Source organism: Erythranthe guttata, chromosome 11 (genome assembly GCF_056151865.1).
Source record: "Erythranthe guttata isolate IM_541 chromosome 11, IM_541, whole genome shotgun sequence".
Lineage (NCBI taxonomy): Eukaryota > Viridiplantae > Streptophyta > Magnoliopsida > Lamiales > Phrymaceae > Erythranthe > Erythranthe guttata.
Genome location: NC_142543.1, coordinates 14858597 through 14877997, shown reverse-complemented (window position 1 = coordinate 14877997; position 19401 = coordinate 14858597). Strand labels below are relative to the sequence as shown.

Below are 19401 nucleotides of genomic sequence, written 5' to 3'. Positions count from 1 at the left end.
TACAGTTAATCTACAATTTTGTTTTATTTAGGCCTTATTTGATTGGTATGATTAGTAGTGATAGGTCTTATCACGTGAAAATCCTGTAAATGTTGTTCCACACATATCAACTGGGACGCATCTTGAAAATTATGACATTTTTACTAGTGTCAGAGTATTTTGGCTTCTTTAATTTGGAAATTATTAAATAAAATGTCCATTAATCTCCATAGTAGAAAGAAATCATAAAATTATAATACTAGATAGATGATATTTAACGACCAATAAGGTCTGTGATGCACAATTGAGACATATTTATCATGTGCATGAACATGTTCGAGTTTCAAAGTGTGTGATTTATTTGGACATAACTTAATGAGTGGTCTTAGGATTATGGTCTTAGAGATAATCAACATATGATCTAACAAACGTATGGCAAAAAGAATTAAAAAAAAAATCATGTTATTAGCTCAATATAATGTCTAACATCTTTTCGTGATATTTGAACTACTACAACCTTACGCAACTAAACGACGAACGAGTTAATTCGATAAATTCCGAGTCAAATAATAGCTTTCAGTGGTTTATACTTTATACCATTAAAAATCTTGCACTACTGTAACTGAAATGGATTTAAATATTTATGTGTGCATTTTTAGTTCAAATATAATGCAATTTATTTAGCACACAATTTGCACAATAAAGTTTATTCAACGATTTGTTATAATTAATTTTCTTTTCTACGTCATTTTAATATCATTGAATTATTTTCTTTGTATCAGACTTTTGTACGAAAAGAGAACAAGCTAAGATGTTGATGCTGCAAGAGAGTAGTAGCATCGACTCTATAAGGCATCAATAATCTATCATCTCAGTGGTCAAAGGTGATGACACCACTTAAATACCAATTATGCATCTATATGTTGTGATCTCTATCGATGGTTGCACTAACAAAGGCATCAATGGAGCTTCTGCGGCTCACTTCCCACAATTGCTTTTCAAATATTAATTTGTCGTAAAAAAATAACAAAGCAACTGAATATGGAGTCGGTCACCATTGTACATATATATCCTAATAAGATCCACTATTTAAAAGATCAAGGCGACACTTCATTATTATGATTAATTACGATTATCATGATTATTATTATTATTATTATTATTATTATTATTATTATTATTATTATTATTATTATCGTCTTGAGTTGTTTTATTTCATTAAGTTATACCTTTTGGTTTTTACCGATTATCTACAAACCAGTACGAGTATGTGTGTTTTTATGTGGAATGAATGAATGATTACAATTTACTCGATGTATTTCACGCATGAAATAAACCATTGCATTAATTTTACGCTTCAATGTGCTCGGCGTACAAATGGTTATCAAATTGAGCACTGGTAGTGCTACGAAAGTGCACTAATTTGCACTTACTTAGCTCATGATTCGTTACATTAGCATTCACATTGTCGTTTCTTGCATTTTTGGTATATTCTTTCAATTAGCATGTTGAATATGTTATTTCATGTTTCAATGCATATTTAGTTGGTCTAGTGATGTATGCAATTAGCTAGAAAATTTGATGTTTCATGAAACGTGTCCAATTTTTAGCATAAATACTCTGAGAGATAAAGCGAGAAAAGACAGTAGATCGAGACAAACTGTGTTCTTCCGCAAAAAAAGATTGTAGCATTTTATCTCAATCTCTTAATCATTATTTTTAATTTTACTTTTTAAATACTTTTTTTTTTACTATATTAGTTTAATTTGAATGATTTGTGTCTTCTTATATTTTGTTTTGTACATTTTGTAGTGCTGTAGATTAATTATCTCTTAATGTTACAAACCCTAGAAAACTTCTAAAAATATTCACGTGCTTTTACATAATTGTATAATGTCTAATTAAAATCAAACATTAATATTAAAAATGAATAATTGGGGCATTCCGAGAATTGAACTCGGGACCTCTCGCACCCTAAGCGAGAATCATACCACTAGACCAAATGCCCTCAATGGCACAAACCAAATAATTAATTTTTATTATCAGATTGTTATGTTTATTATTTTTTTAAATTTTAAAATATAAAATAATTAATGTTGAGGGGATAAGTGTTATAAATGATACCAAGGGGGTAAGTTTTACATAAGCTATATTTCAGGGTGCAAAGTGTATTTAACCCGATAACATATAAAATACTGAACCAATTTTGATTCACTTAACAACAATCATTTGGTTTGTGCCGTCGAGGGCATTTGGTCTAGTGGTATGATTCTCGCTTAGGGTGCGAGAGGTCCCGAGTTCAATTCTCGGAATGCCCCAATCTGGTGTATTGATTTTTTTAAAATTAAAACTAATTAATTAAGTAGCCATTGTCTTGTACTTTTTTCAATTTGCCCTTATTATTTAAATAAAACTATAAAAAAGGGAAACATTATAGAAGAAATCAAGAAATCAAGAAATCAGCACACACATGCACCTTTCTAGTCTTGGAAAAAGGTACGAATAGTAAAATCTTATATGTAAAAATAATATAAGTTGTGTTATTCTAGAGCATTTTAATACATGATCGACGATTTGCATTATAATGATAAACCGATGTGTACAGTGCTTATCTAAAAGAAGTAACAGAAAAATAGATATACTTTTCATTATGGGAGCGACAGTTCTGTGGATGGTACGCTACACCCGGTGAAATACACCAAATAATTTTGCACTATTAATAACACACACTCGTTTGTATGTATGTTTAGTGGGTAGTTATTTGTATGGATCAATAGTGAATCACTCGATGTTTTTTAATCTGGTGTAGGCATTTCATAGATCGGGAGCGAGTTTGTAGTGTTGGTTAAGTTTCAGGTTTTGTATTTCCACGTGTTCTATAATAATAAATAAATGATATAAGAAAATAAAAAATAAAAATAAATAAACTAGAACTTTGTAAATAATATGATCAAAACAAGAAGAGCATATCAAGAAACCTTATAAAATTTTAACACCGTCAAATATATGATGTGAGTAAATTTGACACGTTATAAGGTTTCGTTAGAACAAGGCAGCGTCACCTTTATACTATTAACTCGCCACTTGTAGTGGCGATTATGTAGCGGAAATACATAAAACCGAAATCCCATTTATTTTTCTCATGTTCAAAACTAACATATTTCAACCAAAAAAAAGAGTAATTCATTATATTTGAGAAGCTCTCGTTTCGACAGGAGAGGTAGTCGTAGCTCTCTCATCGTATATATTCATTATATATCTTCAGGACCGTTGATTTCCTGAACAAAATTTTAAGCAAAAGTAAGGGAAAAATAATGTCATTTTGTAATTTTAAATCATTTTTTTACACGAAACGAGCTCGAGCGTGTTACCTTGTCAGCAATCACTGCTCCATCAGGGATTTCTAGCTTGACACCAGGTTTCGCAGTGATAGTAACTTTACCCTGAAATCAAAATTAATAGCCGAAAAGATTATTAAACAAAAAAAGAATCCAAATTTCAGAAATTGGAGAAGTTGCTAAGAATGTAACAAATATCAAATTCAAATGAAAGTCGAGAGTACCTTTAGAGTAATGCTAGCTCCAAACCAAACGTCACCTGTCACCTTCAAACTATCCAGGTCAATGATGCTGGGGATAGACTTGAACCGGCTTAAGAAGCTGGCAACCTGTGTACACAAAAGTCTCTCGTTACATTCCTAAGTAGAGAGCTACACGAGATTAATGCAAATAACGTCACTAAAAATGAATCTGAACCTTTTTTCCTCAATAAATAAATAAATAAAGTGTGAACCTTCTTAAACTCGGGTCCCAATTCGATGGAAGGATTGGCAGGATTAGCCCTAGCTGGATTTCGGGTCACAAAGCCATCAGACAGGGTGTACAGATCAGACTGTAAAACAACACCTTTCATTCAGTTTTCATTCTTAAGAAACAATATGGGATGCATTTTCAATAATTAATCACGACATCATATTTATAAACTTACTTGGACTAGGAGCAAATCGGAAGATGCCTTCACGGGAAGGAAACGGGATCGCGGAACGTTAATTCCAATAGCATGATCAAAAAACTAGATAGAGAGAGAGAGAGGAATGTTATCAGTAATTCATAGAAGTAGGCAATCACTAGCCATAACGAGAATTAATGAAACATTTAATAGTCATTAGGTGGTTGTTTACCCTTATTGCAGCACCTGCGGCAGTTTCAAGTTGAAGAACTTTGATCCCGTCAACTTCCTAGCAATTGATTGAATTGATCAGGAAGATGGGTAAAATAATAATAACTTAATTTAACCCTGATTAATAATGAAGGTTATAGATTAGATACCTTTGGGTTGGGAATAATTTCCATCTTCAGTGCATCTCCTTCAACAAGTCTGTTGATCGCCTGCAAGTTGACCCACCTGCGTGATTTCGTTACATAAAAATTGTCACGTGTTGACCTAAAAATGTATTTACATTCACTGAATTAGAAATTTAGCTCGAAGAAGATGATTGGCTAACTTACAGGTTGTTGGTGTTGAAAATTTTGAACTTCTCTATTGACTTAAATTCATTGACCTGTATGAAACATAATTATGTATAAATTAGCCATGACGTCTACAGCAGTTAGTAGGATGAAATTATCTGCAGGGATGACCAGAAACATGCTTTAAACAAACCCAAATGGAATAAAGAAATATTGCTTGGTCCAATGATCCTTATATAAAAATACGTAATTAAAGATACAGGTGCAATATCTCACTTCATAGCCTTCATCTATTTAGCATTTAAAATATCATACATTGCAAAAACTATCCTTGAAGCTTCGACTAACTGTAAATTATAAATACCACTGTGACATTTGTTTCTATTTTTAGAATTGCAGCTATTGAGGTTAAATTCGTAAACAAAGACAAATTTCAAAGGGGTATTTGTTATTTGAAACGATGACTACTTATGAAAATTAACGCTCCTGTTAACATGACTTGTCTTTTAACATGATTAATAGTACCGTGATACAAATAGAAGAATATTATGGAAGAAAAGGAAGCTCACATGTTCATCAGCAACTTGCGCTATTTCCAGTAGCTGTACAGCAGACGATACAAAAATTAAGGTTAGTAAAAATTTTAGTTGTTAGTACTAGTGCTGTAACATCAACCACGCAATAGTCAATAGCTGTAAATGAAAAAAGAAAAAAAGAAATTGTACTAGACTAGAAGACAGCTAGTTGTAGAAACATACCTGTACTTTTCCTTCGTAAGAGATTAGAGTACCACCTTTCACATCAGCTAGTGTTTTAGGTGTAACCTCCATGCAATACTCATTCTTATTTGTGATCAAATGACTTAGGATTTCTGCGACAATGAATTAAGGATATCTTTTTGCACATCACTTGAATTCAACCACATGACAGACACTATAAGTAAAAAGATATTTGCTATATGGTAAGTAATTACGATAAAGTGGCAACCAAGAAAAGTATATTTTGTGTTCATATGAGATGTAAGAATCATGTCCCAGTCACTAAGGATACTCAAGTCAACAACGGCACCCAAATTATCCGAGTTGGCAACAAAGACATATTCCTTGCCCTGTGAGGAAAGTACAAGAAGAGATCAACAATACTTGGTAAGTTTACTCGAGTCATAATGCATAGTGAAGTGTATAAATACAGCATCTTGAGGGCTATACCTGTGATAACAATGCATCAAGCTTCCCGCTGTTCTTAAAAGCAGGAAAGACATCTCCGTGACCAGGAGGGTACCTGAGATGAAATGAAAAACAAAAAGTTAACAAACTAAGAAATCTGAAGTAATGAGGCTCGGGTAGCAATAAGTTAGGCTTTAGAGCACTTATTCATATATAACATAAACCTCAGACAAACCAATTTGGATCAAATAATTGAAGCGCTGCTCGATGTACTAATCAGTACAGTAACTACAAAGAAATAATTAAATTGCGAAGAAAATATTTTTTCGATCTAAAATCTAATAATGATACAATTTTAAAAATTCATATAACCAATATGATAATAGGATATGTAAATCAATATTTAAGAACAAAGTGTTGATCAATAACATACCATGAAAAACTACTATCTTCACAAATAATACACACCATATGACAGTATTACTTATTTAACTAATTTGTGTTCAACTCTTCAAGTATCAGAAGAGCAAAGAGTTAAAAGACACAATACCATGCCTCCTTGGTAGTATTTCCTTTGGAAGAAAGTGGTTTGAAATCTTCAACAACCAGACGAGGATATTGGCTCTGGAAATTGCAGGGAATTTTAAATTAACAATGTGAAATGTTGCCTCCCTCAATAATTAAAAATTGTGGAGTTTATCATAGTTTTCAAGATATAGAAAGCAGATAGCTGTAAACCTGGTTAAATGTATGAATGTCGATCTTTGAGTTGGCATACTTCTCAACAATCTACAATTCACAGAGAGAAAAAATCAGCAGATGACTTAGTAAATGTGGAAAATACTATTTGCAGCTATATTGAAATTTCACCTTCAATGTATCATCGTGAGTGTTGAATGAGTTCATTAATAGCAGGGGAACATTGCACCCGTATTTGGCATTCAGTGTCTGCAAGTAACTAGATATTTTAGCTACATGAGCCTGAAAGTGTATAGGAGAATATTTAGTGCACACAATACCTCAATTTGGATGACTATTAAATCCAGAAATGTCAAGCCATTGCGAACTTCGATAACCGACCTGGGCCAAAGAAACATACAGTTACAACTGAAAGTTCATGGAAAATAAGTAAATAACATCGAGAGAGCATAATTGCACATTCATGAACGATAAATATCCAAATCTGCAGATCATGATAAGCTAGTACGAATAGGGAAATAGAGGTTCTTAGGTGCTGAGACATAGTAATTCCCACTTGTTTCTAAAGTATTGAACTCTGATCCGGTGAACATTTACAACAACTTAATGCAGATATATAACGTTCTGCAGTGTTTTTTAAACTTCTGATGTGAATTGATAATTATTTTTCTGCTATTGAGTATAAAATCTCAAAACTGCATAAATACGATGTCAAGAGTAATAAACACAGTTTTAAGTTTGATACATATTACAGAGTGGTATAAAACCACATCAAAATGTTCTTCTTCAATCATCATGCAATGTCAAGCAAATCGTCGTACCGTAATGCTAATGGAGAGTGGCAACAAATTTTACGACTGTTGTTCATTAATTATCTATTTTAGTTATCACCGTCAAGGTAATCAACAGCCTCAATGTCATATTATCCGTTATACATCATAATATTCATCTTAACAGCCTGTAGAAACTAATGCAGTGAGATGCAAATGCAAAATGATTTAAGAAATTCCTTGGACCAATCACCAAACAATACGCAAAACCATCTAAAATTGATCAATTAAATGCGGAAAACTGTAAAGTCATACTTTGGACCAGTACATCCCATTGTAGTTCCCAAGCCTCCATTGAGCTTTAACACCACAAGTTTGTCCAGAAGCTTCTTGGTCTCTGCAGCATCTGGAATAACAAAAATAGCTTAGTTTACTGCATCTTTAAACTAAAGCCAATTAATTACGAACCAATTTCGATTGATTCATAGTCAAATAATTAACATGAAATAAAGATGATAAACGTGAAAAAAGAAAGATCAAGATTTAAGACACCTTCAGGAACAGGGGCTAAGGTATCGTACGGCACCACCACCTCGTCAGTTGGTGTCTGGATCTTACTCCACTCTATATGTTGAGCTTCACCACTTTGATTTGCAGCCAAATAACAAAAAACCGTAAAAATTCAGCTTTGCGGAAATCATAAGGTAATAATACTGTCATCTAATCCAGAAAATACAGCTCGTGATAGGATTTGATGAAACACCTAATTCAATGAACAATTTCAAGACCACAATTCCTTGATGCTAAAACAGTACAGCAAATCTAATTGAATATTCAAAAAATCGAGTCGCTAAATCTGTTAATTGCTGAAATATAAAATTCTCTGAAGCTCAAGGATTAGTAACTCAAACACACTACACTGACCTACACAGGCGGCATGCATTCCTAATTCGGCATAAATGCCAAAAAAAAATTCCAAAAATACGTCTCCTAATTTCTAATTAAGAAGCAATCAAAAGCGGATGCATTAATGGCGGAAAACTGCGGATAATTATCACTATACCTTAGGTAGCGAGCCACCAGATTGATAAATCCAGATTTCTCATTTTCACTGAACAATAAATAAAATCAAAATTAATCAATGTTAGATCTAGAGAAATCACCATCTGTAATGCTTCGGAAAAAGGAAAAAATAAAAAAAATTAGAGAGAGAAAGGGAGAAGAAAACCTGATCTGATCGAGGGTGGCGACATCAGATTTAAGCGTGGAAATCTTCTCAGCATCAGCAGAGCTCAGAGTTGGAGCCATTTTCTCGGAATCACAATCACTTTCTAGCTTGAATTACAAGATCTAACCAGAGAGAGAGGGGAGAGAGAAGAGAGAGAGAGCTTGTGTTAAAAGGAGACGATGAATAAACACGTAAATGAAGGAAATTTGAGTAATGTAAGAGTGTTGTTATTTTATAAGTATTTGCAAAAGCGGTTTGAAATAAATTGGAATATATGTATAATATATATATATATATATATATATATAATATATATATTATTAATAATTTCATATATATAATTATTGTAAATTGAAGATGGAAAAGTATCTATGTTTACAAAGTGTAATATCCATACCAAAAAATGAAGAATCTAGTGACACGTGGCATTTTTTTTTTTTTTTTGATATTAATAATTGTTATAGGGAATTTTTATGGTACCACACAGAATGAGTAAAGAGGTTGAAGAGAATATGCATGCGAATATCTCTTCAAACATGTGGTAGGAATTAATTTCGGGGAGGTTTTTGTGCATGAAGCGCATTTGTTATTATACTTTCAAATTACAATTTTATAACTCCTTATCAGAATTTGTCATATATGGTTAAACTATATATGGTTAACTTAGTGTGATTTACATCTTTTATGTAATTTGTAATTTATTATACGAAAGTGTAGGTTTATTCAGTGAACTTATATGGTTGGTTGGGGGTTCGTTCGTACGGTTGTTCTAGAGAAATTAAGGACCCTAGGCGAGTTTTAAGAATTTATAAAAATGGACTCCTGTTATGTATAGGATAATTTACACATTAAATCATTCAAGGAGCACGGCCGGACAAAAAGAATTTGATTAGTAGTTAAAATTTTGAGGAAAAATATAACTAAAATATAGATGAAGTTAAGGTAAACCGAAAGTTTACGGGGTTCGGGGTAGAGCTCCGAAGTTTTTTTGAAATTATTCATAGAAATATCATTGAACAAGTAAACATATGTATATTTTTTTTTTAATATAGTATATTTCAACTTGCCGAAACTCTTTTAAATTAGAGTTAAACTACGTAGAATAATATTAAAAATGCAAAGATTGCTGAAAAATAAAGTTTAAAATCTTGAAATAGATTGATAGAAGAACTCAATATCTATTTAATTATAATTGATCTAAGACATTTCATTCACATCAAATGCAATGATAAGCGAATTTTTTTATGGTTATTCAAATTGTTGAACTGTTTATTTAATTATTTTAAAATATCATGTAGTACTATGACTAGTATATATAAAGAGTATAAAATATTATTTGGGGTCCCCCTAATTTATTCTAAAAATCGGGGCCCGAGGCGACCGTCTCTTTCGCCTATAGTCAGAACCGGCCTTGTAATAATCGTCTCTTACAAAAAAAAAAAAAAAAAAAAAAGAAAAAAAAAGAGAATTATTGTTTTATAGTATTAAATATATGTGTTTATTTAGATTTTGAAGTTTTTTAGATGTCCGTTTGGTTGATACTTTTCTTCTTTTTGCTTTTCAAAGAAGGGGTTTTTGTGATAAAGTCCCCAACCAAGCATATTTATTATTCTAGGTTTAGGGGCTATATCTCTTTCACCAATAAGCTCATCTCATTAATATTTATTATAAATAAAGGAAACACTCGTGTATATCTCAATATTACCCTCAACCATTTATACCAAATTCTTAATTATAACCCCAATTTAATCAATTTTATCCACAAAAATCCAATTTTGACCACAAAAATTCAATTTTGACTTTTTTTTGGAGCATACTTTAATATGCTCCAATTTCATCCTTTAACTTAATTTAATCTCAATTTGACCCCAAATTTCACAAATTATTCAATTTTGACCCAAAACTTTTTTTTTTCACAAACATTTTTTTTTTCAAAAAAAAATTTTTGCCGCCGGATTCCGGCGTTGACCGCCGGTCAACGCCGTTGACTTTTTTTTTTTTTTTGCTTTTTTCTTTTCTTTTCTTCCGGATTTTTTCGCCGGTCTCCGGCATTGACTTTTTTAAGTGTTTTTTTAAGTATTTTTTTTTTTTGGTTTGTTTTTTTTTTTTACGTCCGACGCTAAACGTTGACCGTAATTGTGCTGTCACTGACAGTAAATTAACGTAATTATACTGTCAATGACAGTAAATTAACGTAATTGTACTGCCATTGACAATACATTTATGTAATTGTGCTGCCGTTGACAGTAAATTAATGTAATATTATTATTTTTTATTTTTTGTTGTTTTTTTTTATTTTGTTTGATTTGTTGACAAGTCAACGTTATTATATTACTATCGTTGACAGTAAAATAACTGTAAACACAATAATATTACTGTCAACAACATCAATATTATTATTTTTTTGGGTTTTTTGTTTTGTTTAAGTTATCACGGAGTAACGTAATAATATTACTGTCTATTATTGTAATATTACTGTAAACACAATAATATTATTGTGGTTGACGGTAATATTACTGTTGTTATAGTAATATTGTTGTCAACCACATCAATATTATTATTTTGTTTGGATTTTTTGTTTGTTTGTGTTATTCATGGAGTAACGTAATAATATTACTGTCTATTATTGTAATATTACTGTGGTTGACGGTAATATTACTGTTGTTATAGTAATATTACTGTCACTCACAGTAATATTAATTCTTTTGGTTTTTTATTATGTTTACATTTGTTGAACGGTCAACATAGTAATATTACTCTATTACACAATAATAATGAGTTTTGTTATGTTAATATTACTGTGCTAGAGATTAATATAGCAATATTACTGTGTTCAACTGTAGTTTAGTTTAATTTTACTGTGTTTAGCAGTAATATAGTTAATATTACTGTCAATCACAGTAATATTGCTGTTTAAACGAAAAAAAAAGGTTAAAGAAAGATAGAAAATAAAAGAAAAAAAAAATTGAAAAGTCAACGCCGGAGACCGGCGTTGACAGCCAGCCGGTCAACGCCGGAATCCGGCTGGAAAAAAAAAAGTTTTGGGTCAAAATTGAATAATTTGTGAAATTTTGGGTCAAATTGAGGTTAAATAAAGTTAAGGATGAAATTGGAGCATATTAAAGTATGGGGGTTATTTTAGTCCTTTACAAAAATCTGGACCATGTGTGGACTTATTGGTAAAGAAGTTTTTTGTCTTGATCTTTTTATAAATAAGTACCAATTGATGAGCTTATTTGTAAAGACCCCTTAAAAGAAAATTAGTGCGTAATAACCTATAAGATCAATTAGGAGTTCTTGGCACGATCACGTTGATTGGCCATTTCTTATCTTCAACAAGATGGAAATTTCACAATAAAAAATCGTATGTGCAAATAATTAATCGAATACTTGCATTGATTTATATTCCAATCAACTTACATAGATGTAAACTTATAGTAATCATGTTCAAGTGATTAGTGAAATTGATTGATCATACACATTACTTATTTAGAAAGCAATATAGATACTATACAACCTTCTTTTTCTCTCTTTTTTTTTTCAAAGTAAATTGAGTTAATGATACATTCGATATGGAATGAGGGTAGAAGTGTAAATTATATGAATTAGTTCAACGATACAGTTCATGTTCGAGCTTGAGCGTGAATAAATTGAGATTGAGCTCATTTTCACTTTTCAAAAACTTATAAGCTATACCATATACGCCAACTTGTAAACATTTTATTTATTTTTTACTCAAATTGATCCTCCTTCAGATTTTTTTAATTTTATTTTTGTCTTATGTTCCAGCTGTTCCGGTCACGACACAGCCATTTTGTGGCTCTGTCTCGCCCGTCACACCGTTATCCCAATGTTCCGTTCCGTCACGATGCCAAAATAATTTTTGATAGGGATTTCAGAATGGAGGGCACCGTTCCTGTTATATTCTTGCCGTTCCGATGAACCGTGTTTAATCTCTTCAAATAAGTTGAATTTGAGCTCAACTCGATTCGAATCATTTACAATTTTCGATAGGTCGATCTCAACTCATTTAAATTAAATAAGGGTGTGGTATAAAAGATAAAAAGATGTATATATTGCTTATCCGAAAGGAAAAAAGAATAATCAAAGTTGGAGTATCTTCAAAAGATGAAAAAAGGTGAAATAAACCAACAAAGAATGGAATCATTAAAGTTCAGATATTACAACAATCTAAACAAAAGTGCCAAGAAACGAACAATTTATGATCCAGTTTTATCATATGAATGAAGCTTGAATTTATGTAGGCAAGAAATCTGAATTATCCAATGTGAGACTTTATTAAAGTATTTCCTCAATTTTATCACCTTATTAAGGGGCTACTATCAATAAATTCATATAAAGTTCATATAAAGGTCAGAGGTGTGGTAAAGACTCAAATACCCCTCACATTTATTATATTTCAATTTCATCTCTTATTCCATTTTGACGTCAGTTTTATCAATTTAACATTAATTTGATCATAATTTTATCAATTATTCAACTTTGACCCTTAAACACAATTTTGACTCCATTTTGATTTGTTGTTGTCGTTGACCTTTTTTGTTTAATTTTTTTTTTCCATAATATTTTTTTGCCCCCGTAAAAATACTAATATCAATGTGGTTGACAATAATATTAACTATTACTGTTTAACACAATAATATTGCTATAGTACTATCTAGCACAGTAATATTAACACAACAAAATCACTATATTACATAATAAATCATAGTGTGATAATAATATTATGTTAACATGCCAACAAAGACAAACAGAATAAAAGGTCAAAAATTTTAATATTGTTGTCGTTAACAGTAATATTACTGTAAATGACAGTAATATTACTTAATATTTTTGTCAAAGACAATAATGTTACTTAATATTATTGTCAAAGATAGTAATATTATTACGTTGAACGTGTCAGGGCAAGCGAAATAAAAAGACAAAAGACAGTAATATTATAGTGTTTACAGTAATTTTGCTGCCAGCAACAGGAGTACTAATGTTCACGATAAGCGGCGGGCGGAAAAAAAGTTACCAAAAAAAAAAATCAACGCGGGAAATTGGCGGCATAAAAAGAAAAGTTTGAAAAAAAGTCAAAATTAGATTTTTGTGGTCAAGATTGATGAAATTGAAATTAAATTAGAATAACAATTAGGAATTGAGTTTAAAGGATTGGACGTCCGTAATTTTGTCATAACCATTAAGTTTGCATTTACTCGTAATACATGTTAAAGAAATGAGTTTATTCACAAAATAAATATAACATTTGAACCTAAAATAATAAAGATTGTCGGTCACGAACTTATGCATAAAATAAAAATAAAAAAATAATAAAAAAAAAACCCTTTTATTAAAGACTTTCGTTTTCAGTTAGGTTCTAGTATTACACAAAACCAACGACACTGAAAGAAGCATTATAAGTCTGATTAATCAACATTAACCAGGCATTCAGACTCATTACCAACACATAATATGATTATATCACATCATAATAGCAATTTTTACCTTTTCTTTTTATCTTTTTATTTTGGAAAAATTATGAGAAACCCCCTGAGATAAGGCATGATTACGAAAATCCTTCTCATGTTTGTGTAATTACGAAAATCCCCCTTAACAATATGAGTTTTTTTAGCATTTTAATGAAACACAGGGTTTTCTGTTCCAATTAACTGGAGATATGTTTGAAGAATAATTAAGATTTTATTTGATATTAAAAAATAATCTCATATATAATAATTCATTTTTTTTAAAACAAGACATGTAATTTAAGAGTTAACTCATGCATATTTATAGATTTCTTAATACATGCTCAATCATATAAAAAATAAGAAATATTTTTGGCAGTCTCAAAATAATATTTTTTTAATCTGCAACTATTTGATATTGTTAACCATGCATTAATTAATTTATTTATATACCTTCTTTTTATGTTAACCATATTACATTAATTTAATAGAGTGCTAGCTAGAAATTGCTATTTCTTGATATTGTAGTCAAGGAAAAGAACAATCATCATTATTATTATACAAACAAGAGCAAAGAGAATGCCAAGAATTTCATGTCATTGTCATTTAATTTGAGGGAGATTTTAGCGACGATGATTCATTGTCTTATCTACATATCTTTTGGACAAAAGTTGAATCTTTTGGACGAACAAATTCAACGGCTATCATTTCATTTTATTTTTGATGAAAATCGACGGCTATTAGATACCTGCAGCAAAGATCAATCTGGTTTCGAAGGGGTAAAATTCATTTCCGCCCCTGATGTTTAGAGTCAAAATCAAAATAGTCTCTATGTTCGTAATTTTATTCAATATCAACCTTTGGACACAATTTTATAGCAAAAAAAAAAGCATACTTTACATAATGCCCACACTACCCTTCAAACCTTAGGGATGAAAATGAAATGTACCTAATTTTGGGGAGTAAACTGCAAAAACTACCCCTGTGTAATCTCGAAATAGCAAAAACCCCCCTGTGATAAATAAACTAGCAAAAACCCCCCTGTGAAATTATTTAAATAGCAAAAACCCCCCTATGGAACTATTTGAGGGTTGACTTGATATAAAAAGACACAAATACCCCTGGAGTCTTGCAATTAATAAATTCTTATATTTTATAAATATTTTAATTATTTTATTTAAAAAATAATCAATTTAGTTGTTTACTATTTATTTTTTTAATTTCTAAACAAATAAATTAAAAAGAATAAATATACATATAATATGTATATATATAAATACATTTTGAGGGACAATTTTGTCATTTCAAGTCTAAAAAATCAGCTAGGGGGGATTCTGCCTTTGACTAAATTTCACAGGGGGGTTTTTGCTAGTTTATTTATCACAGGGGGGTTTTTGCTATTTCGAGATAACACAGGGGTAGTATTTGCAATTTACTCTAATTTTGGGCTTCACACAGTTTTTTTTTTTAATCAATTTTTTTTGACCAATTTCAAATTTTCTTATAATTACTTTATGCAAAGTTTACAATAATCGTTAATATATCTTATATATAAAGGAAAGAAACGCCGAGCAACCCTAAAAAACCCTAATGGTATTTCGGTAATTATTTATTTTTAATATTTTGTCTCTACTAATTTCTAACTATAATTTGTAACAATTATCAAAATTGCTACATATGTAATTATTTATTTTTATTAATTTTTCTGTACTAATTTTTTAACTATAATTTTCAACAATTATTGATCTCCTAATTTTCATCAATATATCTCAAATCTTAAGAGATAAAGCTAGAAATTCAATATGAATAATACATATATATAAAAGAAAGAAACGTTGAGCATCAACACTAAAAAACCCTATTGGTATTTTGATTATTTTTTTTCCACAATTTAAATAATATCCCGTGCATCGCACGGGGAAAAATGCTAGTTATATATAAAAGAAAGAAACGTTGGGCAACCCGAAAACCCTAATGGTATTTTTGTAATTATTTATTTTTAATATTTTTTCTCTACTACTTTCTAACTATAATTTTCAATAATTATCAAAATTAAAACTAAACTGTGAAGAATCCTACCCTAATGGTACATCTGTAATTACTTATTTTTAATATTTTTTTCTCTACTAATTTTCTAACTATAATTTTCAACAATTATTAATCTCCTATTTTTCATCAATATATCTCAAATCTTAAGAGATAAAGATAGAAATTCGATTTCTTAAATTTTAATATGTAACATTTATAATACTACATTATTATTTTTTTCTATGTTAATGTGCTATATTTTTTCATTTTATATTAAATTGATTATTCTTTTTCACTTTTGAAATAATATCCCGTACATCGCAGGAGAAAAAATGCTAGTTTATCTAATAAAACATACACATGATCAAAACTTTATTTAGTGTTTGTGTGAAGTCTACCTATTTTTCCCAAAATTTTGGAAATACTTAGCTTATAAATCAAATATAAAATGTATATATAAATCAAATCTAATATATATATATATATACACATACACACACCGTGTGAAACCCAAAATAATAGTAATATACTAATATTTTTGTTAAAATATTAAGGGTAAATTACACACACCCCCCTGAGGTAAGCTTAAATAACTGTAAGGTCCCTGTGGTATCGATAATTACACTCAGCCCCCTGACACGTAGTCAGAAACTCTAATGGGATAATGAATTGGATACGTTATTCCGATAGGGTTCTAACGGACTATTGGTTTCAGAAAGTGGTGGAGACAACAAAGAGCTATGGGTGATTTAAGAAATGTTCGGGAATGTTCGGGGAGCCATGTCACCCCATAGCTCTTTGTTGTCTTCACGACTTTCTGAAACCAATAGTCCGTTAGAACCCTATCGGAATAACGTATCTAATTCATTATCCCATTAGAGTTTCTGACTACGTGTCAGGGGGCTGAGTGTAATTATCGATACCACAGGGACCTTACAGTTATTTAAGCTTACCTCAGGGGGGTGTGTGTAATTTACCCAAATATTAAACATAAATGCTATAATTGTTTGGTTCATATAAATTAGCAATTCATATTTTTTTTTATTTGGTTGCAAAATTTCTAAAATATAGTGTTTTGCTAAGATCCTGGGATATTTATTTTTCATGCATATATGTATCAGATATATATAATTTATTATAGTTTTTAAAAAAGTATTATAATTTTAAAATTGTCAAATTAGATATATTTCATTTTCAACCCCAGGGTTTTGAAGGGCAATGTGGGCATTAAGTAAAAAATATTTGATTTTGGCAGTGAAATTAAATTTTGAGGATAACATTGAAGCAAATTAGAATCGAGGGACTAATTTGATTTTGACTATAAACCTCAGGGATGAAAATGAAGTTTACTCATTTTCGAAGTGGAATTTTATATTCACAAAGGAAATTCTACTAGGCCGTAGAGGAGTTTAATTCATTATTCACCAAACCTTCAGTTGTTTTGTTAGTTTAAAAATGGGCCAAAATGATTTACTTATATCGGACCCAAGACAGCTAACTCATCAGGCGGCCCACTTTCATGGAGTCGGCCCACTCCTCACTTAAGCCTTTGCAGTCCTCTGATCTGGACCGTTGAATGAAGGGGCTCGATCCAAGTCATCCATCCTTCACTTATATACTCTCATACAGCTGCGACCTAAAACCCTAAGTCTCTCTTCTCTATCTCCGCCGATGCGCCTCTTCTCTCAGCGCCGCTCCAATCTGTTCGCCGATTTCCATGGCAATAATCAAATCTCCAATGATTCTTGCCTTTGATATTGAATCCTTGAGTCTATATATACTTCATATATTGAAAGATAGAGTGATACAACTCTAGCTTCTTCCTTCTTACCTTCGATCGCTTTGCTGTGAGGGAAATCGTAGTCTTTGTGAGTGAAGGAAAACGGATCTGAGTTTATACAATGTGGGAAGCCAAATCCTTCGTGGGTTGGGTCGAAACTGAGATTGGGAGGGCACTTGGGCTGCGTGGTTGGTGAGGAAGTTAGGTGGAGCATGACACCGGAATTGGAGCCGCCGCCGACTGAGCCTTGGATGTGGACACGGGAAATGGAGGACTGAGCCGTTGCCAGCAATTTCAGATATGTGGATCTGCCAAGATTTGTCTATTTCGTATATCTTTATTATTATATTATGTATCTTTATTGTTTTCGACCAATCTGTAATTCATCATCCCCTGCTCCCATAGGTTTTCTGTAATTCTTGTATCATTTGGTTCATTATTATGGTCTGTAATGTTTATGCTATTTGAACGACCACCCAACATGGTACCAGAGCATCGTCAAGTTGGGTGGTGCTCGTTCAAATAGGGCGTACGAATATCCAACCAGATTCCGCTCAGGTATCGTTTTCTCAACCCCTTATGGTTGGGATTTAATTTTATGTTGTGATTGTTAATCTCTGTACGTTCTGGCATCATTGCAAGTCTCAAGGAAGTGTTCCACATGTTGCTTGGGGTTGCCCTTGCCGTCAAATTGTTCAAATTTTGGAGGTATATAGCTCATTGGCATATTTAGATCATCAATCCTTTGCGTGTATGGCTTAATAGGTTGATGACGACTTCAGACTTCCTTCCAACTGTCTTTGATAGTTCCACTGATCAACGTCATCACTTGATCTACATGAATCATCCCTTCGGGAGAAACTTGAAGTTCTTGAGTTGGAGCCTTCTCGTTTTCAACTGGTTGTTGCTTTGTGGATGTCTCGACTTCGTCTTGAGCCTCTATCTGATTCTCCACAACTTGACTAGCATTGGCTTTGTGCATCTGGTTGATCAACTTGTAGCACCAATTTCTTATCTGCGATTTAAACAAACAAGAAAAACTTGCACAAAGATAATTTATCGAATTAAAATAAAATATTGCGAGTTACAAACTCTAATTTAATCATCTGATTCTTCTCTCAAGAACAATATATGTTGACTTTGAATTTCGGAGTCGAGTCGTTGACTTGATCTTCTCCGTATTTGATTTGAACTTGAATAACGTTTTCCGAGGGTCTTGTGACTTGAATCTCGGATCGAATGCTGAACTTTGATGGGCTTTGACTTGAAGATCTTAGTTCTTTGAAATTTGACTTGAAGATCTTGGAGTTCTTGATGGACTCGGCCCTTCAATCTTCGTTCGATCTTGATTTGTTGAAGAACGCCCTCGATTTGATGAAAAATGCTTGAGATGTTGTAGAGAGAATTTTCTCCTATGGTTTTTCTTCTTCTTCGCTTGTGTCTTGAATTGTGTACGGAGGGTCCCTATTTATAGTGGTAGAATAAGAGTCATTGATAACCTTCTTTGATGACGTGGCATGATTTGATTGGCTCTCTTTAAATTGATATTTATCTCTTATAACTTGGAAGAGAAGAAATAATCCTATTGGCCAATAATTAATTGATAATTATCTTATATAACTTGGAATAGAAGAAATAATTCTATTGGCTAAAGATTAATTGATATTTATCTCAATAACTTATTTTGAAAGACAAATTATAATCTTGGAATTCAATTTAAATATAATATAAATTATATTAAAATGTAAACGTCTACAGATGTAAAAACCTGTCTTCTTGCATGGTGAGTTAGATGAGCATATTTATATGAAACA

The 19401-nt window shown here is 31.4% G+C and overlaps 1 protein-coding gene, 1 long non-coding RNA gene and 2 other non-coding genes across 4 annotated transcripts; 2 read left to right on the top strand and 2 right to left on the bottom strand.

Moving 5' to 3' along the window:
* Window positions 1-1915: 1915 nt before the first annotated feature.
* TRNAP-AGG (transfer RNA proline (anticodon AGG)) lies at window positions 1916-1987 on the bottom strand. Its single transcript has one exon. It is a non-coding gene; the product is annotated as a tRNA-Pro (tRNA).
* Window positions 1988-2225: 238 nt separating this feature from the next.
* Window positions 2226-2297, top strand: TRNAP-AGG (transfer RNA proline (anticodon AGG)). The gene has a single exon. It is a non-coding gene; the product is annotated as a tRNA-Pro (tRNA).
* Window positions 2298-3016: 719 nt separating this feature from the next.
* Window positions 3017-8789, bottom strand: LOC105956276 (UTP--glucose-1-phosphate uridylyltransferase). The gene is made up of 20 exons (XM_012980120.2): window positions 8312-8789; window positions 8147-8194; window positions 7636-7727; window positions 7399-7489; window positions 6634-6694; window positions 6485-6562; window positions 6353-6403; window positions 6165-6238; window positions 5657-5729; window positions 5499-5556; window positions 5207-5319; window positions 5018-5050; window positions 4488-4540; window positions 4308-4383; window positions 4160-4216; window positions 3967-4050; window positions 3772-3870; window positions 3542-3646; window positions 3351-3422; window positions 3017-3257 (listed from the first exon to the last, which is right to left on the bottom strand). The coding sequence occupies exons 1-20, from the start codon at window positions 8389-8391 to the stop codon at window positions 3231-3233; spliced, it is 1425 nt and encodes a 474-aa protein (XP_012835574.1). The 5' UTR covers window positions 8392-8789; the 3' UTR covers window positions 3017-3230.
* Window positions 8790-17459: 8670 nt separating this feature from the next.
* On the top strand, window positions 17460-18735 carry LOC148767065 (uncharacterized). The gene is made up of 2 exons (XR_016034312.1): window positions 17460-18295; window positions 18395-18735. It is a non-coding gene; the product is annotated as an uncharacterized LOC148767065 (long non-coding RNA).
* The last annotated feature ends 666 nt before the right edge of the window (window positions 18736-19401 follow it).